General features: G+C 34.7%; 1 protein-coding gene across 1 annotated transcript in view; it reads left to right on the top strand.

The window, feature by feature from the left end:
* Cftr (CF transmembrane conductance regulator) overlaps positions 1–25802 on the top strand; it is a 177009-nt gene that overhangs the window by 22865 nt on the left and 128342 nt on the right. Inside the window, exons 2-7 of the mRNA XM_010621897.1 lie at positions 2403–2513; positions 4877–4985; positions 17083–17298; positions 20877–20966; positions 21804–21967; positions 23210–23335. Of these exons, the coding sequence (XP_010620199.1) occupies positions 2403–2513; positions 4877–4985; positions 17083–17298; positions 20877–20966; positions 21804–21967; positions 23210–23335 (816 nt within the window). The remainder of the gene's footprint in view (positions 1–2402; positions 2514–4876; positions 4986–17082; positions 17299–20876; positions 20967–21803; positions 21968–23209; positions 23336–25802) is intronic.

The raw sequence follows: 25802 nt of genomic DNA, 5'->3' as shown, positions 1-25802 counted from the left end.
CATTGTACAGAAATGGACAACCATATTGGTCTAGAATTGTTAATTATTTTATTTTATTTTTTCCATGTGTACCGGGGTAACACATCGTACTAAATATGTAAGGTCATATCTACGTGGGTTTGACTACAGAAACTAATAAAGTATTCTCTAAATAATGAAAAAAGAATAAGATAAGACTATAAGAGCGAGAAGCAATTTAAATATGTTCAGGGACCATTTTCATCTCCAGAATTAAGGATTATTTTGATGTTACATCATTGCCTTTTCTCTTTTACTTTCCTTTTTAGTTTTATTTTAGGATTCCCTATTTTTAATGTTCATACAGAGATTTCTTTAACTGAAATACCGAATAGTTTCTTTGGTGTGAAAAACTATAATAGTACACAGGATCCTAATGAGATAATTAATAATGTGAAATAGGAAGTAAAGGTCTAAAGGTGTAGGGAAAGTAGGAAGGGTGGGGGAAAGGTAATAAGGGAGAGGAAAAAAATGAGAAACTGAAAAAATGGAAATAAAGTGTTTGTAAATGGGGAGGTAGGAGGGGTGAAGGGAGGGCAGGGACAAGGGGAAAAATGAGAATCAAGACCTGTCATGTAAAGGTACAGAATCCCAATGATGAATGTAACTGTATTTGTATACCTAGATTGTACCAATAACCTCAATAAAAAAGAAAAACAAAAGCTCTTTGAAAAGGTCTATATACACAATTTTTTATTAGTAGCAAACTAGCGTCACCTTTTCACTTCTTTGCATAAGTTTTCAAAGGCTTGCGAAATCATACCCTAAAGCGCTGCCTCAGATTTTCACTAGCCTAATACCACCCGTATTTTCCGGGATGCTGGATACTGAGATGGTGAGCACCATGTGGATGTTCCTATTCTTTCTCAGATGATAGCCGCTACAGACACTGCATGTTCATGACACTTCTTTTACTGTCGAATTCAGACAGGCCTCATGTATTTTAATTATTGTTTTCTGAGAGAAGTGACCAATGGATGAAACTGACCATGCACTATTTAATGGAGAATAAACCTAATTACCACCCATTGTGAAAGGTCTCTCTTGCTAAAATGCATATTTTCAAGTTAATGGGAAAGGGTGACATATTCAGCAATAGTCATTCATATCTTAACAATAAATGATTGGTGAAGTTATTTAGCTTTAGAGCTAATTCAGGTAAATCTTAATGAAAGACAAATTGCAGAAACAGCAGTACAGGGCAGAGCATACTGAAGAAATTGGAGACCAAGTAAATGGAATCTGGACCTTTTCATGGGAGTGATGAGAGTGGACATGAAGGCCATCTACAAAATTTTTGCTGGAACTATATCAAAATGTTGGGATTGACATAGCATTCTCTTTTATTATTCTGAATGGCTTTTCCAGAAAAATTTTCCCATTGTATATATACAAAGCAGCCATAATGAATGTATTCATTTGGTACCACAGATATGTACTGATAAAGAACCAAAATATGTATTTTCTATTATGAATTCATTTTGCCTCTGTTTTTGGTGGATCAACATGCATTTTGATATGTTGCCAAATAGTATCAGTGGCATCAAATGTTGGAATTCTTTGGAGAAAAGAAAGATGGTGAACAACAAAGCATAAATTTGTGAATTACTAAATTCAAGTTCAATTCCTTTCTTCAATAAATACATGAAATTTCACTAGAGAAAGATCTCATTCCCTCAAATTTCAGTCTCAAATCTCATTGCAGATGATCTGTTTATTTTACAATTCTTCTCTTCCTCCTTTTCCTATTGGGATTGGCTTGTTTCTGTAAAGGTTATTCTGCCTCACCCATGCTAGTTAGAATAAACATATTTGAAAATACCAGGATACTTCGCTTAATTATATCTCATGCCAGCTTCGTTAAATTGCTATTTACTTGATGCCTAGAGGGAGGAAGTGTGGAACTGATATAAGGTGAGGAGGTAAAACCTAAAAAGTGAATAAACCCTGCCCCCAAGTAACGATGCAGGCATGGTAATTAATCCAACAATTTGATATAAACTACTCACACTCTAGCTATAGTCAATTTATTTAGTACATAGCTCATACCGAGTACTTTGTGTCATTGTAATACAATTATAGAAGAGTGTTGATTAAATATCAGTTTAGTACTCTGCTGTTCCCTTGGGAAAGATTTACTGTTCTTCTTATCTTTTTTGACAAATATCATTCACTTTATTTCAGAACTTTTGATATTTTATATAGATGTGTCCTATAAAATATGAATTCTGGCATTTATATAAGTTGATATTTATTCTCATATTTATGTGTACAAACAATATCTTTTACATACAGGAAGATTTGAAATGATGTCAGTTTCCACATCTGTATTGGAAATCTAATCAACTGAGTATTTATACCTGCCCTTTCTCCTTCTGTTTTAGCTGGACAAGACCAATTCTGAGGAAAGGATACAGAAAGCGCCTGGAGTTGTCAGATATATACCAAATCCCTTCTGCAGATTCTGCTGACAACCTATCTGAAAAGTTGGAAAGGTATTTTCATGGTTTATTAGTTGAAGAGACATTCGTATTAGTAATTACTTAGAGAACAGGAAACTAAGATATTAGAGAGCCTAATTCAAAATTTGGGGGTTTTGTTTTTGTTTAGTTTAATCTGTTTGTTTATGATGTATTCCCAGATACCTGTAACTGGGCCTGGCATATTATACATAATAAATTTTTATTGATAAATAAGTGAATGATTAATGTGAAAACCTATAATATTGATGGAGAAACAAAGTATGTGAAATTGTAGACACCAGCAAATTAAAGTAATAGACAATTCAACATTTCTGAGATAAAGACTAATCAGAATAGGGTTAGGTTCATTGTAACATGAATGTTCTTGATATATTTTAATTTGTGACCAAATAGAGAACATGTGCCCACATTTGCAGGATTATATGGCCTCTCAGTTTTCACTGTGTCATCCCTTGTGTTTCAGTTTTTAAAATATTCCTATTTTGTTTCAGTCCAACGGCTCTGTGCCAAAATAAGTCTGTAAAATTTACCTTTATTTTGCTTTTCTTGTATTTTATCACCCCACTATTCACATCTTTTTTTAATGCAATTGGAATTTGGAATTTATTGAAACATCTAAAACAATGACATATCATTTGTAATACTTCATACCTTTGCGCGCTTAGGACGTGACACTGACCTTACATTTCGTAACTGCCTTGTGAAAAGTGCCCTCGGCGGTTGCCGCATGGTTGAGGTATATTGGCCCCTCTGGCTCAGGTTTTGGGGTCCAAACCATTAAAACACTGCAGTGTGCAAGCCATGCATTTATTCCATGATATGAACGTTATAAATATAGAACCTCTTCCCTCCTGCTCTGAGCCTGTTATGATGGTGGTTAAACTATTCCACCTACTCTTGCTCTGGAATCTTCCTCTCCGGCTATAAATTGTTCAAGTCCCACCTTTAGAAAATTTCCCAACATTACTTGTTTTGGTCACTGCTTCATTCACCCACCTGCTTCTCTTCATAGCTAACATTTTTCTGTTTTCCTATTCTCTGCACTTCTTCATTTACATTTTAGCTCCCTGAAGTATGGTTTCTACATTTACCATGGTTCCAAAATTACATCCATCGGGGTCAATAGAGACCTCTCCCTTATTGTCAGATGCAGTATGATGACACTTTTCTAAACTACTTTGCTGTTGTCCACTTCTTTACCTTGAAACCTTTTCTTTGGTTTATGTACTGACCATCTTTCCTAGTTTTCACATAAGACCTATTCATCTTTTTTTGGAGAAGACAATTCTCTGTGCTTAGCTTCCTATCCTATTTTAAGTCACCAGATATTATGGATTAGAGGCAAGATCCATGTTTGTAAATGAGAAGTTGGAAAGAATGTGAAAAGGTAGGGTAGGTGAGAAAGGGTGGTGAGGCTTTATAGATAGGCTGTAGTTAGCAAGCAGGGAAGCCGCAATCCATACAGCAGGATTATCAAGCTTGTCTTCAGATCTCAGTGGTATATTCTTTTAGAGTGATGTAGAATCATATTTAGTTATGGTAATTTGATAGTAATAGCCATGGATAAAATGTCTAAATTTTCAGTTCTTGCCTGCACCTCATGAAATTTTTTAACACTGCATAAATTAAAAATTAAGATGAAGGTGTCACTTCAGAGATACTTTATTCTCTTCCGAAGAGAGACCAGTCTTTTATTAATAGAGATCAGCAACAATAATTTAAATATAAGCAGATGCTGTTCCTGACATACTTAAAACAGTATTAGATCTCAGACAGTTTTCAGACAATTTAATGTCCATTCTTACTTTAAAAACTGCATACTATTTTCTTTTCTATTGAAGGCTTTTACTCAAATAATTTCAGTAGTTGAAAGTGAAGCTTGATGATATTTATTTTATGCCTCCCCTTTAAAAACAAATTCTGTTTTTCTCACATAAAAACATACCTGAACGTTTATCTAGTTTTTTTGTTTCACAGTTAACTCTTGAAAATCTGTCACAGTTCTAGATACATAAGGAAAGGGAGTGAAAATATTTACATTATTTTCCCCCCTGTTCTAAGCATATCAAGTACATTTATTAGTGTTGTACTTTATTTGCCACCTTTCCTATTGCTCAATCCTTTTCTTTAACATGTAAAATGTGGCTTTTCATGAAAGCAAATCCGTGCAGAGTGATACATAGTACAGCATCAAAATGTGCCAGATACCTTTGTGAGCACTTGGTGTTGCAAAGTTTCCACAAGGTTTTGTCTTTAGTCACTCAGGTTAATCTTCTTGGATATACTTGGGTGAAACAAAGCTATATTAAGAAAAATAAAACAACCCACACATTAACACACACAATTTATTGATCCTATTATTTATTCTTCTGCAGAGAATGGGATAGAGAGCTGGTTTCAAAGAAAAATCCAAAACTTATTAATGCCCTTCGCCGATGCTTTTTCTGGAGATTTATGTTCTATGGAATCCTCCTATATTTAGGGGTAAGAATCTCCCTTGTAAGTATAGTGTGGATAAAAATAATTATATTATTGTGGCTGTAGTGATTGTAGAAGGTCTAGCAAATGTAATGAACAGGAGCAAAAGTAGAAGGGAGTAATTGAACTCTAAACAATGAGAAACCTCCTAAAATTCTAGGAGTGATAAGTAAAAATCCTTGGAAATGCCATATTTTAAAATTATATCTGCATACTGAATTATTCAAAGAAAAATAGCAAAATTTAAAAATGTCGAAATGAGGTACACTTACAATATATCTTCTCAGTCTCCTTCCTATCTTCATCATTATGAAGAGAGCAGGTGCCTGAAAACCCAGGCTATGGAGTTTTAAAAACCATGTATGTTCTCTAGGCGCTCTCAAATGTGACTCGAGTTCGTTACTTTCTATACTCAAGCATCACTTTGAATCCTTGTCTGAAACCTATAAAAGGAGGTGATAAGTGGAAAATGTGTTTAGTCTTCCAGTAGTAGCTATGTACAATACTGCTTTGGGAAGTTATATACCACATGGATTGACTGTATTCATACTGGTCTTTCTGTCGCGGGGAGTTAGGGATGTCTCCCAAAGAAATGCCATATGTGTCTCCACACTTCAAGAATATTAGTTCATACAGCCCAACAAAGATGAATTTAAAAATTTATCTTGACAGTGATGAATATAATTAGGTCTAGAATGTTTCCATGCTTCCTAATGCTTGTGATAATCTCCTAGATGAAATTCTTCTGATATATGTACATTATATAATATAGATGTATACAAAGTCATGTATTTTGTTAGATGGATGTATCATTTATAGATGGAACTATATATTCAAGAATTTATTTATTTATTGTTTCAAAAAGCCAAAAAATTCTTCCAGGGGATTATGTGTGTGTGTGTGTATGTGTATGCATGCATGTGTATGTGAAATATATGTGTTTTTAATAAAGCCTATAAAAATTTAGGAGTGAAAAATAGCTTGTTAGTAAATATTAATAAGGCATCCCAAGAATTAACTGCCTTTTAAGGTGTCTTTGAGGTCATTTTTCTGATGAAAACACTCAGAGCTTTGGGAAACTATTGTCTTCAGTCATGATCTAGTATTGCTAAGGGTGAAACCTATAGACAAAAATACAACCTATAGACAAAAAACTAGTTAATGTACTATAACTTTTCTTCCTTCTAACTGTAAGTTTAGACCTGTTAAAGCACCTTATCCTCATCCCCTCCTCCTGTGTACTTTTTCCAGTGTCTGTTGACTTCATTCTTTTGTCCCTTACAGGAAGAAAAAAAGGAAGATACAGTTCCATTATAAGACCTCTATCCTTTTCAATAACATATATAGTGTCTTATTCTTTGTAATGCTTTTCTGGGCATTTCTTCTCCCCATTAAATGAGCTGGGATGAATAAATAAAGATTGACATTGTTTTAATACTAATCATGAGATAGAGGGACATACTTTTAGAACTTGTATGTATTCTTAGTCCCTCTACACATGATCATTAGAGTCTAAATATATATATTTTTCAAGACTGATAGAAAAAAGTACTATAAAACTTGATGTTAAGTGTGAAAGGTTAAGAAAAAGGAAATGCCATTATAGAGGAGCTTTCTTTGCAATACTGATGTAATTTTAAATCATATTAGCTACGGATTATCACCATTAACTGTACACCTCATTTTTCTTCATCTGATTCAGCAGCCAGATACAACATTGTCTTTAACATGCAAGACTCCCAGCAGAGAAGACAGACTGGCTATTGAAAAACTGAGTGTGAGAGTCAATTAAGGACAGTCTGAAGGAAGCTAAGCAGAGGATGTCTATAAACACACTGAGAGAATATGTTTATCACAATATATTTATTATGCTACGAAATTCATAAGCATTCACTCAAAAATATTCTTAATTCTTAGCCCTTGGCATGTTTCCAGCATCACACTGAGTGAAGCTTAAATCAGACTACCTTTCCTTATTAATTCTAGGAAATTTAAGGGCATAGAGAAGTTCTTGGTACTCGAGTCTCATAGACTATTGCACAGGAAGATCTTCATCTTGTTTGAACAAAAACTTTGGGTAGACATTAGAATACAAGCCACTACTAAAAAGGAAAGATTTTTGGGAAATCTGCACTCAGATATGCCCTGCCTTATGCATTTGCCTTCTGTATGCCCCTTCTTTGTGACTGGCTCCCTGAGGCCTGCCCTGTAGGACTCCTTTCTCATCTTTCTCTCCTACCCGCCTCTCCAAGCTGGCTGTTTCTCCACCTCAGCAGTGATTTCCCTCTGAACTCCCTACACTTCTCCATGTCCTGAGCATTTCTGCTCCCTACTAGCATCCCCGAGTCCTTACCCCATTGCTAAGGAACTTTTGCAAGTTCAATGCATCTAGATTTTGTCTTTGAAACATAAGGGATTTTTTTACTTATCTTTAGAGTAAGAGCAGCCCACCCCATATCATGTGATTTAGTTGGTGTGGGTGGGACCTGGGACAATATAATTCTTTTCTTTTCTCTTTTCTCTTTTCTCTTTTCTCTTTTCTCTTTTCTCTTTTCTCTTTTCTCTTTTCTTCTCTCTCTCTCTCTCTCTCTCTCTCTCTCTCTCTCTCTCTCTCTCTCTCTCTCTTTCTATTGTACCAGGAATCAAACTTGGGACCTTGTGCTTGCAAGGCTGGTGGCAGAACCACTGAGTTAAATCCTGGGCCCCTAGGATAATATAATTCTTGAAGTGCTCCCTAGGTGATTGTAGTTGTACAATCAGGGCTAAAAACCACTGGTGGACAGGCATCATCAGCATAGTCACTAAATGACTTGACTTCCACCAGGCCTAAAAGGGACGTAGAGAACTTTCAGTGAGTTTTTAAAAATGAAAATACTAGAAAGATTGAAAGCATAGCAAAGCTACTATTAACTCTAATGACAGAAGAGCAGCATTTCTCAGACTTTTGTAAGCACTCTATTCCTAAAACCATCCAGGTAAGATGAAATGAGACTTCGGAAGTTTTGGGATGGGGCCTGAAGTCTGTGTTTCTAAGAGCACCCAGCTGAAGATACTTGCATTTGAACCAAATTTTTTTTTTTTTTTTTTTTTTTTTTTTTTTTTTTTTTATATTTTTTTTTTTTTTTTTTTTTTTTTTTTTTTTTTAGTATCAAGGCTTCAGAGCATCGTGCAAAAAGAAAAGGCCTAGTCAGGAATAGGCCTAGTGGCTATGAAAAGCATAGTAAGAGTAATTGGGAGTGCCTGAGCAAAAGTGACAGGAATTTTAACTGAGAGCGAAATGTGCCCAAGGCTTCCAGCCTCACTCTTAACTTCCTGCCCCTTCCTTCCATGCCTCTGCCTGGAGAAGGCAAAGCTAAAGTAAAGCTAAGAGGGCTCCTCATTTCTCTTCTGGGACTGCAGCAGAGGCTGATGGCCCCCCTCTTTTCCTGTGGAAACATCCTTCTTCAGACTGAATAGGTTTTTTCTGGTAGTATGAGAGCCCAAAGGTGTTCCAGGACCATTTGGTGTTATACAGGCTTGTGGAGGCAAACATAGGCTAACAGAGACATCCAGAACCATGTTCGTTAGAATATGGTATGTAAGCCAGAAGCACCTCTGTTCTTACATGTGGAATTTTGAACAAAATTGATTTAGGAATTGCTTGTCACCATGTTCCTAGAATTTAGACTGGATGAGAAGAGAGGATGAGCTCTGAGTCTGCCTCACGGGAGTAATCTCTAGAATCTGATGTTATTGATGTAGCCTGTAGTTGCCGGTGAATATGTTGTGGTGAAGAATGTAAAATATGTGTGATGCACTCAAGTATTTTTTTCCCCAATGGCATTTTTTATGCCTTTTTTTAAAGGTACCTTTTTAATGTAACTCTTCTGGGCTGTATTTATGCTCTGGTGCCACAAATTCATTTTATAATCTTGGGGAAATCACAAAACTTGTTTGGACCTCAGTTTCTTTAACTACATGGTTAAGGAGCATTAGCCCAGTGTGCCATCTCTATGACCCTTCCTTCTTTTAAATTATGAGTGTATGAGGCAGGGGGTGAACCCAATGGTAGCACATTTGCTTAGCATACACGAGGCCTGGGCTCAGTTTTCAGCAGCGCAAAAAGCAAAACAAAAGTGCAAAACCAAAAATATTTAAATCATGTGTCTCTGACATTGGCCTGGAGAAACTACATTTATGTTAAATTACAGCGAAATGAAATTATGGTTTGATTTACTAGGTTAATATTGAACTGATCGTGACGTATGAATGAATTGTCAAGCAAACGAGAATGAGGTTGTGTCATAACATGTTCACATCAGTTTAGGGTTATGAATAAAGAGAGTGGGAGGTCTGGGATTTAGTTCAGTAGTTCTGCCGCCTGCCTTGCAAGCACAAGGTCCTGAGTTTGATCCTCAGTGCCAAAAAAAAGAGAGAGAGAGTGGGAGCTTTGGAGTCAAACAGAATTCAAATTCCAGTTTTTACTGTTTACTAGCTCTATGACTTTGGGCAGCTTATTTAAACTTTCTCTGTCTCTGTTTATCATAAAGCAGAAATATACAAGAGCACACATTTCACAAATTTGTTGTAATAACTACATGAAGTGAGCACAAATAGAACCTCATACATAGCAAATGCTTTATATATATTAGCTATTTTTATATTTTAAATAGACCTTCTACCTAAATGAGCACATATTCTGTATTTACTTATTTCTCTATATATGCTATAAGCAAGTCTTGAAACAACAATTTGATTTTTATAGGGCACAGGAAAATATTATGCCAATACATAAGAATGAAAGCTAGATCCTAAGCATACTCCAGAAATTAAATTTAATATTTTAACACTTATTTGTTTTGCATTTTCTGGACTAAACCTTTTATTGCTGCTCTCCTGACAGAACAAGAAGTTTGAAGTCTAAAAGGTACTTTCAATTTCTAGTGAAGATGGTATCGGTCATAATTAATGAAACTGGGGGCCAGGGAATTAACTCAGTGGTTCTGCTTCGCAAGTGTAAGGTCCTGAGTTCAATCCCTGGTACCAAAAAAGAAACCACAAACAAACAAAAACGAAACAAACAAACAAAAAAACCAACCAACCAAACAAAGATCAATGAAATTGGTAAACAATAAAAGGAAAATATCAAAACAAACGATTTTGAATTGGTTATGTAATCTAAAACCATGTCTCAAACGTATATTGTTGAAACTTCATTCTTGGTGTGGTTAACATATATTTTTGCAACACTACAAACAACTGTGGCAAAGTAAATGAAGTATTTAAAAATAAGACCCCTGAGTGGATGAAATATGAATAGGTTTTCATTTATTATGGGGAATATGGGAAATTCTTCCTTTAGCAATTAGTATGAAGCCAAAATAACCACCAGATTTCGGTGTATTGAGATAAACCAAATTTGACACTCTTGTTTACCCTTGTTAAAGCAGATTCCTAAGCCTTTGCTGTAATATATCAGCCAATAATAAATAGTTCTTGAAAAGTTGTGAGGGTATGCATATTTACTTTCTTCTAGTTTTGCATATTTTCTATTACTTCTTAGTTGTTATAAGTTATATGAAATTCTGTCCACATTTTTATCATTCTTTTGGGTATGTTTCTCTGATTGTGAAAATAAGATAAGTACTGACATATTTGATGTTAATGTTTCCATTTTCCCCCCTAGGAATATGTCCTTAATGAAAGGGAAAATGATCATTCCTTTACATATTGTGCTGTGAATATGCTTTTTCTCTTAATGTATTATGAATGCTTTTCTATGTCATTAGATTTTTTTACCTAATTATTTAAGGACTCATGAGGCTATAATATAATTTATTTGATCAACTCCTCATTGCAGGATATTAAGATTATCTCCATTTTTTTCACTACCATAAAAAGTCTTTCAGTACACGTCCCTTTAATTAACAGCTAAATCTTAGATTTCTGAATTGTACTCAGTGTACACAAATACAAATAAATTGCCTTCTAGAGAAAATGTACTAACTTACTTTCCTAAATTGCTAAGCTGCCCAAACTAGGTTTGAACTTGTGATCCTTCCGCCTCTGTCTTCCAGAATACTGGGATTACTCATTGATATATGAGAGAATATTTTTCCTAGTCTGGCACTTGTCTTGTAATTTTATTTCTAGTGAGTTTTTGTGTACTTTTTTTTCTTTTGTGGTACTGGGGATTGAACTCAAGACCTTGAGCTTGCAAAGCAGGAGTGGTGCCACTGAGATACATCCCCAGCCCTATATACTTTTTAACAATTAAAAATTTAATAATTGTTAAAAAATTTGCTGCCAATTTATGCATTTTTTTTCTTTGTTCTCTGCTGTGGCCTCAGATTTTCATAAAGATCAAGTATTATGCAAGCACAGATCTGTGTTTTTATTATTTCTTCTTTTACATTTAAATATTAAATCCATTTGGAATTCATTTTGACATATGGAAGAAATAGAAACTTAATATTAAAAAATAAGTCTTCAATTTGTCCATAGTTTACTGTATCATCTTTCTCCATTGAATTAAAATGTCATACTTTATTATATATTACATTATTACATGTACTTGGACCTGTTCCTGGACTTTCCAGATAAATCAGTATGTTTCTTAGTCATGCCACATATTATCATGGTCTTCTAATTTAATATCCAGTAATGTAAACTCTCTCACACATTATTCAGATTCCTTTTTTTTTTTTTTTTTTGGTACTGGGAATCGAACTTGGGAACCTGCGCTAGCAAGGCAGGTGCTGAAGCCACTGAGCTAAATCCCCAGCCCAAATGTTTTTGATTAGTCTTTCATTTTTTTCTATATGATATTTAGAATAATTTACAGATATTTTGGGGGGATTGCTGCAAAAATAAAGACAGACACAGCATTAGCAGTTCATGTCTCAAAATCTGCATGGGATTTTGATGAAAACTACATTAATTTTACAGAATAAGTTAAAGGATGAACATAATCTTTGCACTCTTAGGTTTTTCTTTTTAAGAATATTTTAGATTTTTTGTTTATTTGATACTTTAATAAGAAACAGTAATATTTTATACAAAATATATACATAATTATATATTAGTATTTAAATATTTCTTATGTTTGGTGCCTAGGGATCTGTTCTCTTAGTAATTATTTTTTAAACCTCTACTATTAAACTCTCTCTCTCTTTTTTTCTTTTGGTACCAGGGATTGAACTCAGGACCTTGCATTTGTGAGGCAGGCAGCACATTGCCACTGAGATAAATCCTCAGCCCTTACAATTTTGATTTACTTAAATTATTATATAGATAATCATATTCTACACCAACAGTTATTTTTTTTTGCTTCTCCTTTCCAGTTTCATATCTCAATAATTTTTCTTATTGAGTTGCACTGGTTATAAGTTCCAGAAAAATGTTATTGTTCTGGTATTTTTTGTTTTTCTGATTTTAGAAGTAATACTCCTAGAGTTTTACTGTAGTCCTGATTGCTCTCCCTCCCTCTCTCTCTCTCTCTCTCTTTCTTTTTTGTACTGGGGATCAAATTTAGGACCTTGATTGCTGTTTTGAGGGAAAAATTCTTCCTTAGGTTCATAAAGTATCTTATACTGATATTTATTGATTATTTAATTAATAAATTAAATATTCAGTATTAAATTGTTCCTTATTCTTGGGATAAAGACATATGAAGTATGTTTAAAACAAGTGGAAATGATGTAATATTAGTAAGTGACCACATACAAGAAAAAAATGAGTTGACTTTAGAAGTTCTTCAAATAATCATTCTACTTGTATTTGAAACAATTATGTTTTTGGTTTTGAAATGGTAACTTTTAATGTAAAGTTTTTTTCACATTTAATTCATTTGATGTAACTGCAAGCCTGAGACCAATTTCCTGTTTGCTGTTATACTTTCTTCTATGGTCTGAATGTTCAGCAAAAGCACACTTCCCCATCTCCAGAACTCAGCCTCTGACCTAAGCATGCAGGTAGATCACAAATGGCTAGAAGATTTATATTCACCCTCAGTGACTTTAAGCTCTGGTCTGGAAAATATATCTGTGAGATAGCAGTTCTGTCTCCTCAGAGGTATTTTCAGGCTTGAAAATGTTCCCTGGGAGACTGATCTGAGGTGAGACCCAGGGTTATTCCCATCAGTAATGCAGTCACGTGAGTTATTTTTCTAACCTGACATCTTCCCCTCCAAAGATGGTATTTTGAACTCACACTGTTCAGATCTGTACTCCTCTGAGAACACATCCATCGTCATGGCAGAATGTGGGCCAGGACAATTACCCAAAGAATCTTTGGCTTCTGCTTTGGCACTCCACAGATGCAGATCCCATAATGAGATGTTATTACCAGAGGGAACTTTCAAAACAGGCTTGTTCCACCTCTCAAGGAAAAGTACCTAGAGGATGGAAATAATTAAGGTGACTCAGAGAAGGTAGTTCATGCACCGGGATAAGAACTTGAGTTTCATAACCTTGAATTCAGCATTCATTTCACCACAACACTGGCTTAAATGTTGATATTAGCCTTCTGTTATCTAAGTGAATTCCATCTTGATTTGTGCTTGATAAAGTATAATGCAATATTTTATGAAATAATTTATATAATTTTATATTCCTTCTCCTTGAATGCAATCCTCAGTTTGATTGTACTATTTAATGTAGTGACAAATCGGGAAATTTCTTGTGTTTTTGAAAATAGTCTAAGTAATAGAATACATGTAGCTTTCATGTGCCAAGAATACAGGAATATGTTTCTTCAGCGCTGGATATTGTAAAGGACTGCACTTCATAGATTAAGCTAGGTATCAGTTACCATTGTTTTCTTTCCCAAATTTAAAAAAAAATCAGGTGATATCTGAAAATGGTTCCAGTGTAAACATTAGCGAACGTGCTGCATTAAACAGATTAGGGAAAACTATAGAAGGGGAAGGGGATTTGAAGTGCTGATTGTGTCCTTGAATGTTAACAGCTCTATGTGGTGGTGAAATTTGTGTTAGTTTGCTGTAAGCAGATGGTCCTGTTATTGGAATTTTTCTAGCAAAAACGAAATTACATTTTATTCTATGAACATATGCTCCCTTGAAGTAATACTATCAGTATCTTTTTAAATAGCCACTGTCACTCTAACGATGAGTAAGTTCTCTGTTGATGAGGCATGATGATGACTAACATGAAATAGCTTTTCCATTCAGGCTATTACCAATTTTGATTGTTATTTTGTAAATTGCAACTAAATAACAATTCAGGAAATAAATCTATTGAAATAGAGCGACAGGTTATGGAAACACATACTGGAGATTAAATGGAAGGGAGTTTAGTTCAAATGATTTAACACAAAAAATCCTTAGGCAAGCCTGTCCATTTCTAACCTAAAAATCCTGGGCTACACAGCTCAGTTACTAAAATATTTCTCTTTTTTCTCAGACTGTTCTTGACATTCTATAGACAGAAGCTACTCCTTTGAAATATTTAAATCATTTTTCTGCAATATGGTTCGATAATTTTGATCTAGTCTCTAACAAGTATCTTTCTCTGAAATGAGTTCTTAAAAAAGGAGAAAGGTATTTATGCTAAGTATCATATAAGCAGTCGAATTCTAAGGCAACAAGTTCACTTCATACCCTTCTAATTATTGTCTTACAATGAATGAGAAACAGTGCTTCATCTTGTATGTGTGAGAAACATCAGTGTTTGCTGCTGTCTGCTTTGTGGCCACACGTGCTGCTTCCAACATGGGTAATGTGTCCAGTTCAAAAGACTGTTTTCCCAAGTGAAGACCCCCTAGTGACCAAAGACATGTGGCACTGATGTTTGTCTATGAAAAAAAAAAACTTACTAAAAATTCTGGGACAAAATATTGATGTGAAAATAATTTTCAGGAAGAAATATTGTCATGAGAAGTGCACTATGAAAAACTGTACTTGTAGTGCAGATGTAATTTATATATAATTTGAAATCTAAATAAATTTCCAAATTTAAGGATTATTTTGAAATAAAATCATCTGACCTAGAGAAAGTTTAGCAGGGAATAGGGAAACTTCTAGGGCCGGGCATTTAGCTCAGTGGTGCTGCCGCCTGCCTGGCAATTGCAAGGTCCCAATTTGGACCCCGGTCCAAAAAAAAAGGAACCCTATAAAAGCAACAAGGCCAGTATTGCACTGATTGTAATAGTTCAAAAGTAGACACAGCACAACTTCACAACTTCCCCAGAATAGGAAACGAGCAAATAGTCTAATCACCCCCCACCCCCACCATGAGGTGGCATGTTAAATAGCACTGAAAATAAATAAGGTAGCTATGCAAACATCAATAGGATGTGTCAAAAACAGTGTTAATTAAAAAATTGCAAAAGGACATACAAAATTTCAACCTCAAAAACAATTGTACACATTGTTCCAAACATGCATCCTATATAAGTAGAAAGCAAGCATAAAATGATATGCACTAAGGAGTCATTATGCACTTTTTAAAAAGCAAGTTTTCTTCAAGATTTGGCAAACTATTAACCTGTAATATCTGGGTAGGAGGTTAGCAATTTTCTTTTCAGCACCTGCCTGTCTGTTTGCTCTAATTCAAACTCATTTAATATTTAGTTATGTGAGAGAACAGAATTATAATAGTTCATATTTGTGGTTACTTTGGAAACTTTTAAAGTTTTGAATCTTTTCATTCCTTTAGATCTTGGTTTGTACAGTTTTGAAATGAAGTGTTTAATGTAAACTACAGAATGAGCAGCTACACGAAACCAGTGGTCAATCAGATCAATGGCAGCTATCTGTAGATTATGATTCCCTGTGGGGATGAAGTTGATGGAATACATGGTCGTCTATTGAGAACAAGGGGCTAGTGGTACTGAGCACTTAGAGTTTAGAAAAGATGTTGCAGAAGAATTAAAAATAAAATGAAAGGGCAAGAGAGCCATACAGTGGGGGACAGTCTGGTATGGAAATATGCATTTGAATTGAAACTAATTAGTATAACATCATCTCCTTAGATTTTTTCCCCCCATACTTCCTTATGAGGGATTATGTAACTTTTCCTTTTTTTTTTTGGTACTGGGAATTGAACTCTGGTCCTTGCGCTTGCAAGGCAGGCCACCGAACCGCTGAGCTAAATTCCCGGACCCCTATCTTCTCCTTTTGAAGACAATTTAGCAAGACAAGTAAGAGTTAAAACCCTCTGTGTTCAAATGTGTTCTTATGCGTAAATTCAGGAGAAATGGCAATGAATTTGATGGACAGTTTGGTTTAGCAATCAGTTGAGGATCTTGCAGGAGTTCAGTTGTTGGAAACTGGTCTGAGGTAGATTCCATTGGCAGATTCCTTCACTGAAATCCATACCCGTTCCAGATTGGGAAAGGAATGGTACCACAAGTGGCTAGCTTTTTAATACCATGAATGCTGGCATGCTCCTCCTCCTTTGTGGCAGTTACCTTGAGGAGAAGCTCTGTTCACTGTGAAAATAACCCTATTCCTCAAAATGCTTTTGAAAGTTTTGTTTTGAGATTACTTCAAGTTACTTGGTCTCTTTGGCCTGTTTCTTCATCTGCACATTAAAACCACAATGCCCACCACAGCTATCCTAAAGACGTTATGGAATCAAATGGGAATAATTTTAGAAACTGCTCTATGCCATGTAGGTAATTAACAAGTCATTTCATAAAGCTCACCTTTACTTTATGGCTACTATTCACTCTTTAGTTAAAAATACCTGATATATAAACTTGTCTCTTAATGACTTGCACTAGACACCAAAAATCAAATCTTATTTCAAAATATCCAGGTATTGAAGACAATGTCAGGAGTTTCATACATCATCGAATCTCTGTAAGTCCATTTGAAATCTTCTAAAGATGAGACTGGGTGTGTGTGTGTGTGTGTGTGTGTGTGTGTGTGTGTGTGTGTATTATTGGGGATTGTACCCAAGACCTTTGTATTGAATTATACCTTCATCCCCTTTTAAAAATTTTTTTGTCTTAAGATACTTTTTCACTAAGTTGCTAAGTTGCCTTCCAACACTCATGCACCCCTACACCCAGTGAAAATGAGACTTATTGTGTTGGAATTGTGAGGGTATTTTATAAGACAGAAATGAAATATAATTTCTCTGTTTTTCCCCTTTTGCAGGAAGTCACCAAAGCAGTACAGCCTCTCTTACTGGGAAGAATCATAGCTTCCTATGACCCAGATAACAAGGAGGAACGCTCCATTGCCATATACCTGGCCATAGGTTTATGCCTGCTCTTTGTTGTTAGGACACTGCTCTTACACCCAGCCATTTTTGGCCTTCATCACATTGGAATGCAGATGAGAATAGCTATGTTTAGTTTGATTTATAAGAAGGTAATACTTTCTTGTACAGACCCACATGTATTTCCATGTATTCTTCATGGCCCATGTCATAAGGGCCCTGAAATAGATGATGAATTGATACAACTAAAGGATAGGCTGAAATTAATTTTGAATGCCTGTGAAATAAATGTCAGGAATAAGTAATGTCTTTGATTTTCCTTGATGATTCTATTTACTTCAAGTGTAATTATTAAGCATCTTCTCTAAACTGCTTATATTTTAAGTTTCATTTTTGGTCATGTCATTAATTATTGAGGTTTTTACTTTTTTTTTTGCTGTACAAGGGATTGAACTCAGGGCCTCTTTCATGCTAGGCAAGAGCTCTGCCACTGTGCAACATCCCCAGCTATCAGTTAAAAAAAAAAAATCCACGGATCCCCATTAAAATAACACACTGTATAAAAGTCATCAACAAAATATACATTAAAACATCATATGGCTTTGTTATATCACTAACAAGAGTATATTTCATAATTGTTAAAGATAACCCAAGGAATTAGTATTTCCACCTTAACTAGTTGTCACAGGTGGTGACACTTACTGTCACAAATGATTAACATTTCATTGCCTTATTTTGAGTTGAATTTTTGTCATCCTATGAATCTACAGCTTGTCTTCTTTATTTAATAATTTATTTTTATTGGTACATGCTTGCAGTGCATAATGATTATATTAATTGTGAGGGTTACATATATGTAACCCATCAATTCTTTTTTTCATCCCTTCCCCTTCCCAGTCCACCTCTTGTTTCCTTCACTTTTGCCAAACTTGGAAACAGCATATATATTCAAATCATAAGAACTTTTGTTTGTCTGTATACATTATCTAGACAAGAGCCCAAGTTTCTGAGGCGTGAGTTAGGTCAAGTCAAATTAACTTTTACCTGCCTTACAAACACAGTTGAAGGTCATTTCCATAACAAGTGCTTTCACCAATCTGATGGAACACTGGATGTGACTGCTTGGTTCTACCAAGTCATTAAAGAAAGCTGATTTGATTAAATCCCTTGGCTATTGCTTTATTTTCTGTTTTCTTTCTTCGATATAAAAACTTTATATATTTATCTTATAAGGAATATAGATGTGAAATTCACCTTTAGTGAATCAACCCATAACAATTCCTTTATATACGTGCAAGGTCAACTGTGCTGTAAAACCTCAACAGCCATCCTTGATTGTTCAAAAAAGCCTTTATAGAGGCAATGGAAAGCATGTAGTCAGTAATTTAATTGAATCATTTCAACTGCAATCTCATCAGTTTTTAAGTCCCAGGAAAACTGGGATAAAATTGTATTTTTATCGAGAAATTTTATACAAGTCAAGAAATGAGATATTATTAGGAGTAGAACCTACAAACCTTGCTGTCAAAGAAAGTTGAATTTAATTCAATAGATATTTAGAAGGAGTGCTTTTTATTGTAATGATAACAGTGAGTAGTGTGCTTTGCAAGCTTCTAATTGATTTAGGTGTATGATCTCATTCAATGCACCCCACAGTCCCAAATTGTATGTCCTATTATCCCTGTTTTATGATGAGAAAACAATGACCTAAAAGCCTGAATTTTGGGCCCAGGATTTAGCTCAGTAGTTCCGCTGCCTGCCTTGCAAGCACAAGGTCCTGAGCTCAGTGCCATGTACAAAAACAAAAAAACAAATAAAAAAAAGTCCAGAATTTTGTGGAAAAACTGCTTCAATATTTTAAAATGGAAAAATTACAATCTGTGCAGTAGAGAGTTTCCAGTGATTAGGAAAACAAAATAAGTACTGAAATATAGTAGTAAGATGAAGGAGGTGTCAAATAAGGAGTAAGCTTAGTTTGTAAACAAATAATGCATGTAACATTTAACACAAAAACTGTGATATATATTTGCTTCAGACCCAGAATGAGTTAATGAACAGTTGGAGGCTGTTGTATCTGTTTTGCTTTCTCAGTGTTGGGTATCTGTTTTCTTACCTAGTTTGCTTTATCATACTTGCCACACTTACTGTCCTATCTTAGCATCTTCACTAAAGAATGCAATTGTTTGTTTCCTAAAGTGAGCCTCATCTTGGCTTTTCCTGGGTCTCATCACTCTTCCCAGATTTCATCCGCACAGCAGGGACATGGAGGACCCTTACAATAATATTTCAAATTTTGTGATAGATTTTTCTTTGGCTTTGTTTTAAATTTGGCAACCATGATGCATTATACTTGAAATAATGAGTTTAATTATAAAGAAAATTGAACTCTGTGAATTTCAAGAATTCAGAAATAATAAATTAACAACTGTTCACTAAATGCTTACTGTGCATACAGCTCCATGTTTTACTCCATGCAGAATTCAAATTCTCCTGAGACTGAATGTGCTACTAAGCCACTGTAAACCAGCTCAGTGGTACACTCCCTCTCCCTAGTATTGCTCTGATGATGTTTTGGAACTAAATGCCTTGATACCTTCCTTAACTCTACTTTTCTATCCATTATTCCAGACCTATCTCTACCAAATCTTTCCAGATTTTTCTAACCAGAAGTATAAACTTTCTATTACCATCTTATTATCTTTTATTTTCCTTAACTCATTATCTTCTCACACTGTTACTTATGTCCTATGCTGCCTTGTGGCAGGAATTTATGTTTTAATAAATCTTAATGGCCAAGACATTAATGTGATTATTTGCATCTACTAAATGCTCAATAAATAAATGATTAATTTGATTCATTTGAAACAAATATTAGATAGGTGCTTTCTAGTCGAAGCATCTAACAGCAGCTGGGGATTTAGCTCAGATGTGCTGTGCTTGCCTTGCAAGTGCAAGGTCCTGCATTCGATTCCCAGTACTGGGGAAAAAAAACGTGGGTACAAAGCTTGCTGCGTCCTTTGTCATAAGATCAAATTAAATCGTAGAAGAGAACAGTAAATCTCAAAATGCTTCTTTGGCTGGGGATTTAGCTCAGTGGAGCCACCGCCTGCCTTGTATCTAACAGCAAATCAATTCTTACTATATTTTGAAGAAATGTTATGATGTTTCATAATCAAAATTTAATAACTTTAATTTGTAGATAATTTGTCAACCTTAATATTTTACACATAGCACTATTTTTGTAGTTATTATATTTATTTTTCATATACTCTTTCATAAAATTATTAATGCTTCAGTTATTCATAATATACTTTTATTGAGTTTAATAGCACTTTTATTCAAAAGAGTTAGTGTAGGTCTTTGTGAAAAATGTAATGCCAAGTCTCCCATTTCAAGTTTCACTAAGTTTCCATCTTACTAGTAAAAGCAGATGCACCCCTAGAAAGTCACATCATTTAAATGGATATTTAAATGCAATATCATTAGTATTGTGAAAGTGAAAAAACAGTTATTACTACTTATATTCTGAAAAATAAAACAACTAGACGGATGTCAGTATATTTGTTGTTAAGAGAAATATTTATAAATCTGAGATACAAAGCTAAATGAACATAAAATAATTTTTATTACCTTTAGTTAAAATTGTATGCACAGTAGTCTAATTCCTCAGCTTCTAAATATTTTTGTCTTTTGATTGTTGACATCACCTAACCTCCCATTTTTCTTTTAGACTTTAAAGCTGTCAAGCCGTGTTCTAGATAAAATAAGCATTGGGCAACTTGTTAATCTCCTTTCCAACAACCTGAACAAATTTGATGAAGTATGTACCTATTGACTAAATCTTTTCTGAATTATGTTACGAACAGTAGGACTGACCCCAAAGCTGAAGTTTTCCTATGTCTGAGAGCAGTAATAAATGGTTAAGGCTTATTCATACTTCCCTTGGCTTCTGGAAACTGAGAAATCTAAATTGCGTAACAGAGTGACATTGTGAGGTCTGGTGGCACTGTCCAACTCAAAGGCACCTCAGTTTGCTCTTAATTCTTCAAAACTTAATCCTCATCAAACTTTGTTTCCTTTTAATACTTTAAATTGGTTATTTACTTTGCCTGAATATGATACTTTGAGCAATTCCTGTTCTGTGCTGTCTTATGTGACAAATAAATTCAAAGTCCTTGAGGACAGAAAATGTATTTTATATATCTTTGCATTTCTGGTATTTAATATTGCATTGGACCTATAGAATGTGCTAAATAAATTGTTACTGAATTGAGTACATTCTGTATTTATTCTGTCACATAACAGAGTTGTGCAGCTGTATGTGAATTGAGTCTCTGAGGAAAGTCCTTTGTTCTCTCACATTCTATATGATGGCTTTTGGTTTGTCAAAAAAGAGATGTTATTTGAAATAGATTCTGGACACCGTACTTAAGAACTACCATCTCAACTCCACTGAATGAAAACACATTTAGACTAGGTTTATTTATCCTATGTGCTCCAAGTAATCAATACCTAGACTTTAGTGTACTTGGAACCATGAAGTGTTTGATTGCTTAAGTACCAGGGCTCATTTTCTTTCATATACGATTTTTTATTTGCTTGATTTTGGGGTGGAGGATAACATGCCACTTATTTTTGTTGTGCTTTTATTTTCCAGGGACTTGCACTAGCACATTTTGTGTGGATTGCTCCTTTACAAGTGACTCTCCTAATGGGGCTGCTCTGGGACTTGTTACAGGCCTCTGCCTTCTGTGGCCTTGCTTTCCTAATAGTCCTTGCCCTTTTTCAAGCTGGGTTAGGGAAAATGATGATGAAATACAGGTAGGAGTCTAATGTCACAGTTTTAAAGAGTTTTAAATCAAGGTTTCAAAAAGCTCATTCTAGTAAAACCAAGACTTCTCTAGGCACTAATTGTGATCTATATGGTATCAATGAAAACAATTATTTTACTGGCATAAATAATATGTTCTATATCAATGGGGCATTTTTATCCTTATCATTCCATAAAACTTCTGTATAAATAAGTTAAGAGGATTTAGTTCAGTGGTTCCACTGCCTGCTTCGAAAGGGCAAGGTCCTGAGTTTGATCCCCAGTGCCAAAAACAAACAACAAACAAACAAACAAAAATATGTTAAGTCAGAGCATTTTCTTTTCTTTTTTTTTTTCCAATAGTAGGTATCAAACTCAGGACATTGTACTTTCCAGGCAGGCACTGTGCCACTGACCACATGCCTGGCTAAGATTCAGCGCATTTTCATAGTTCATAAGATTTAAGTAAAAGTGGGTACAGTGTTTATATAAATTGGAGGGAATACATACATTTTGTGTGAAGTTCATTGGTTTCTCCTACTCTGGCTCATAGATCGTTGCACCAGTCTTAATCTTTTTATTACTGAAGAAATCCATGATGCCAGTCATTGTTTATGATAGAGGATTTCCAGAATTTGTCAGCTAGAGTATGACAAAAGCTATTCAAAGTTTGGAGTCAGGTCATTGCTTGAATCTCACATTGCATGCTTTTTCCACCTTGCTTTTGAAATGGAGATAATAACTTTTCAGAAATCATCATAGAAATCAGGACCAGTGGATAGAGTGCATCAAATATAGTGTATGACACGTAGGAGGCATTTACTAAGCAGTAATTATTATTTTCACTACCATCTACTTGATAATAAAATAAATGTGACCATTTGTAAGTTTGAACACTTTTTTCCTTCTGAAGTACTGGGAATTGAACCCAGAGCTTGTACATGCCAGGGCCTTGACCAAGCATTTTACTCCTGAGTTACATAACCAGCCCTTTTTAAAATTTAATTTTGAGATAAGGTCTTGTGAAATTCTTTAAGCTAGCCTTAAACTTGTAATCCTGCTGTCTCAAACTCCTGAGTACCTGGGATTACAGGCAGGCTCCTTCATATGATGTGAGCAATTCTTTTTTTTTTGTACTGGGGATCGAACTTGGGACCTTGCACTTGCGAGGCAGGCAATGGCACCACTGTGATGTGAACAACTCTTAATGGATAATTTGAGTAGTTCTCACTATTTGGTTGATTGATTTACAGAGATCAGAGAGCTGGAAAGATCAATGAAAGACTTGTGATCACCTCAGAAATGATTGAAAATATCCAGTCTGTTAAAGCATACTGCTGGGAGGGAGCAATGGAAACGATGATCGAAAACCTAAGACAGTAAGTTTGAACGTAATTAATGATACTGTGAGTAATTTTATCCTTAATATTTAAAAAATGAATCTATCATGTTGGACTTCCAGGTTGTATTTGAAGTTTCTGATAATGAAATAGTTGTTTTGAAATATGTCAATATTCAAGCATTAGTTGTACAAAATTACTGTAGTTTTTCATAGTCGATCCAAAGTTATTTTGCATTACAAAGATTTCATACTTTATGAAAGAATCTCCTTATAGTTGCTTAATGCACCTATTTGATTAAGATAATAATCATGATGCTGGAGGCTAATCTTAAATGAAGTTGATATAGTATATAATTCTGTCCTTTTTGGGGGGGTACTGGAGATCAAACTTGGGTCCTTGTGCTTGCAAAGCAGGCAGTGGAACCACTGAGATAAATCCCTGGCCCTATAGTATATAATTCTGAAAAAAATAAATGGTTATTATTATGTCTTACTTAATTTATGTATTGTAACTTATAAGCAATGGTAAAAGCCTGTATTTTGACAAATTATGTTTGTTCTTTTCTAGTTTAGAAATAATGTCATGAATTAGTATCCATAAGCTGCATTCCTATAACCTGTTCATCAAGGCAAAGTCAGATCAAGTAGTGAAAGCCACTTTCCATGAAAGAATTAGTACTTGGCACCTGTATCTAGTCTTATTTCATCTTATATAATTTTTCACTGATTAGTAAAGATTATATCCAGTCAAAAAATGCAGCCTAGACTGAGATTTATCACTGAGATAATTTTGGGCAAAATATAAACTAGAGCATTTTGGTAGCCATGAGGGCATTTTTTTTCTTTTTTTGTACTAGGGATTGAACTCAGGACCTTGTGCTTGAGAGGTAGGTGCAGTGCCACTAAGCTAAATCCCTGTCCCCATGAGACCATTTTTGTTAGTTTGTGTTCCATATTCTACAAACTGTAATCAAAAAAGGTTGTAGGAGACAGTATAAAGAGACAACTAATCACAAGATATATGGCTAATGAAAGTTTCACAGGGAAAAATATACCAAAAAGAAGAGTCTCCTTTGGAATGGTATGAATATGGATTATTAGGAACTCGATAGACAATAGTTAACTGAGCTACAGGTGTGTGATTGGAACAACAAAATGAAATAGTATAAAGTTAAGTCCTTTGCCATGTAAATAGAAAGAGTACAAGAGTATTTATTTCCCAAACATTGTCAGTCACCTGTTTTTGTTATGCCTTTCAAGACAAATCCAGGAAAGGAATTGCATTTTCTTTCCTGAAACACCCTTAAAGATCTCAGGAGAATTGTTCAGTTGGTATAAGTTTTTTTTTCCTTCATTAACAAGTGAGTTCTTCATCACTCTCTACCTAAAAACATGGGCATGACAAAGGTGAGGAGGAGGTTACTAGAGGATCTGGTTTTTACAGGCCTCAGGAAAAACTCATGGCCAGGTCATTCTCTGGGCTGACTTTTCTTAACAGTTTTTTTTTTCTTCTCCTCCTCCTCTTCCTCCCTCTTCTTCTTCCTCTTCTTCCTCAAATTATAAAATCCATTCTTCCTACTCTGTATTTCTGTTCAACTAATTCTAATGGCAAATGTCTGCTTTTATCTTATATAATTCAATGTTCAATTGTTACCTAAAAATGCTGGAAAGTGCTAATGTAAATACAGGAAAGCAAGGTTGCTTTTACTCAAGAGAGTAAATATAATGTTCTGGAAGAGATTGACAGGATGCATTTCAAAGGGGTGATTACCTCAGCCTGGGCCACTGCTGAACTAGGCAAAAGGCTGTGCAAAGCTTCTTGAAAATCTCTTTTATTGCTCTTTTGTGATAAAGTCACTTTCAATTTTTTATAAGAAACTGATGAACTGTTTTTATGACTCAGAGTGTTAATGATTTTGTTATAGTGGGTACTGCTTTCTGGATGATTCTTGTAAGAGTTCTTGGATCCATTATTTTTTCTTGTATGATCTCTGTTTGTCTCAATGGTTTCTAGTATTTCCACGATTTGACACTTTGCTATCATTTTTATAGAGTATTTTATATAATTTTATAAGTACTATTTGGTCCATATATATATTTTTTTCTTATTGAGGAAAGAGGATACACATTGCAGATTCTAAATATTAGATTCCTGGTTATATTGTTATTAAATCTTAATAAGAACTTCACAAGAGAGGAATATGTTTCTTTTCTTTGGATGCATAGTCTATGAAATCAGAGCAAAGAGCTACTTGCTTAGGATGCTACACCTGTAACTGGCAAAGCCAAGTTGCAAGTCTAGTTGAGATTCCAAAACCATAATTGGTCTTTGGTGTCAGATTACTGAAATTGGTAAGCATTAGACCTCATTAGACTGATCCCAGTCTAGGTTGGGCATGTTAAATTCCTTTTCCATCTGTGTACTCAGGAGCCCATTTTTACTTTTATGCTTTAAGAAAAATAGATTCCCTCTGAGTACTGCCACTTGAGAATGAGAATTTCTT

The sequence above is a fragment of the Fukomys damarensis genome, unplaced genomic scaffold (genome assembly GCF_012274545.1).
Source record: "Fukomys damarensis isolate Sample0158 unplaced genomic scaffold, DMR_v1.0_HiC HiC_scaffold_4, whole genome shotgun sequence".
Classification (NCBI taxonomy): Eukaryota; Metazoa; Chordata; class Mammalia; order Rodentia; family Bathyergidae; genus Fukomys; species Fukomys damarensis.
This window is presented reverse-complemented; position numbering and strand designations above follow the sequence as displayed.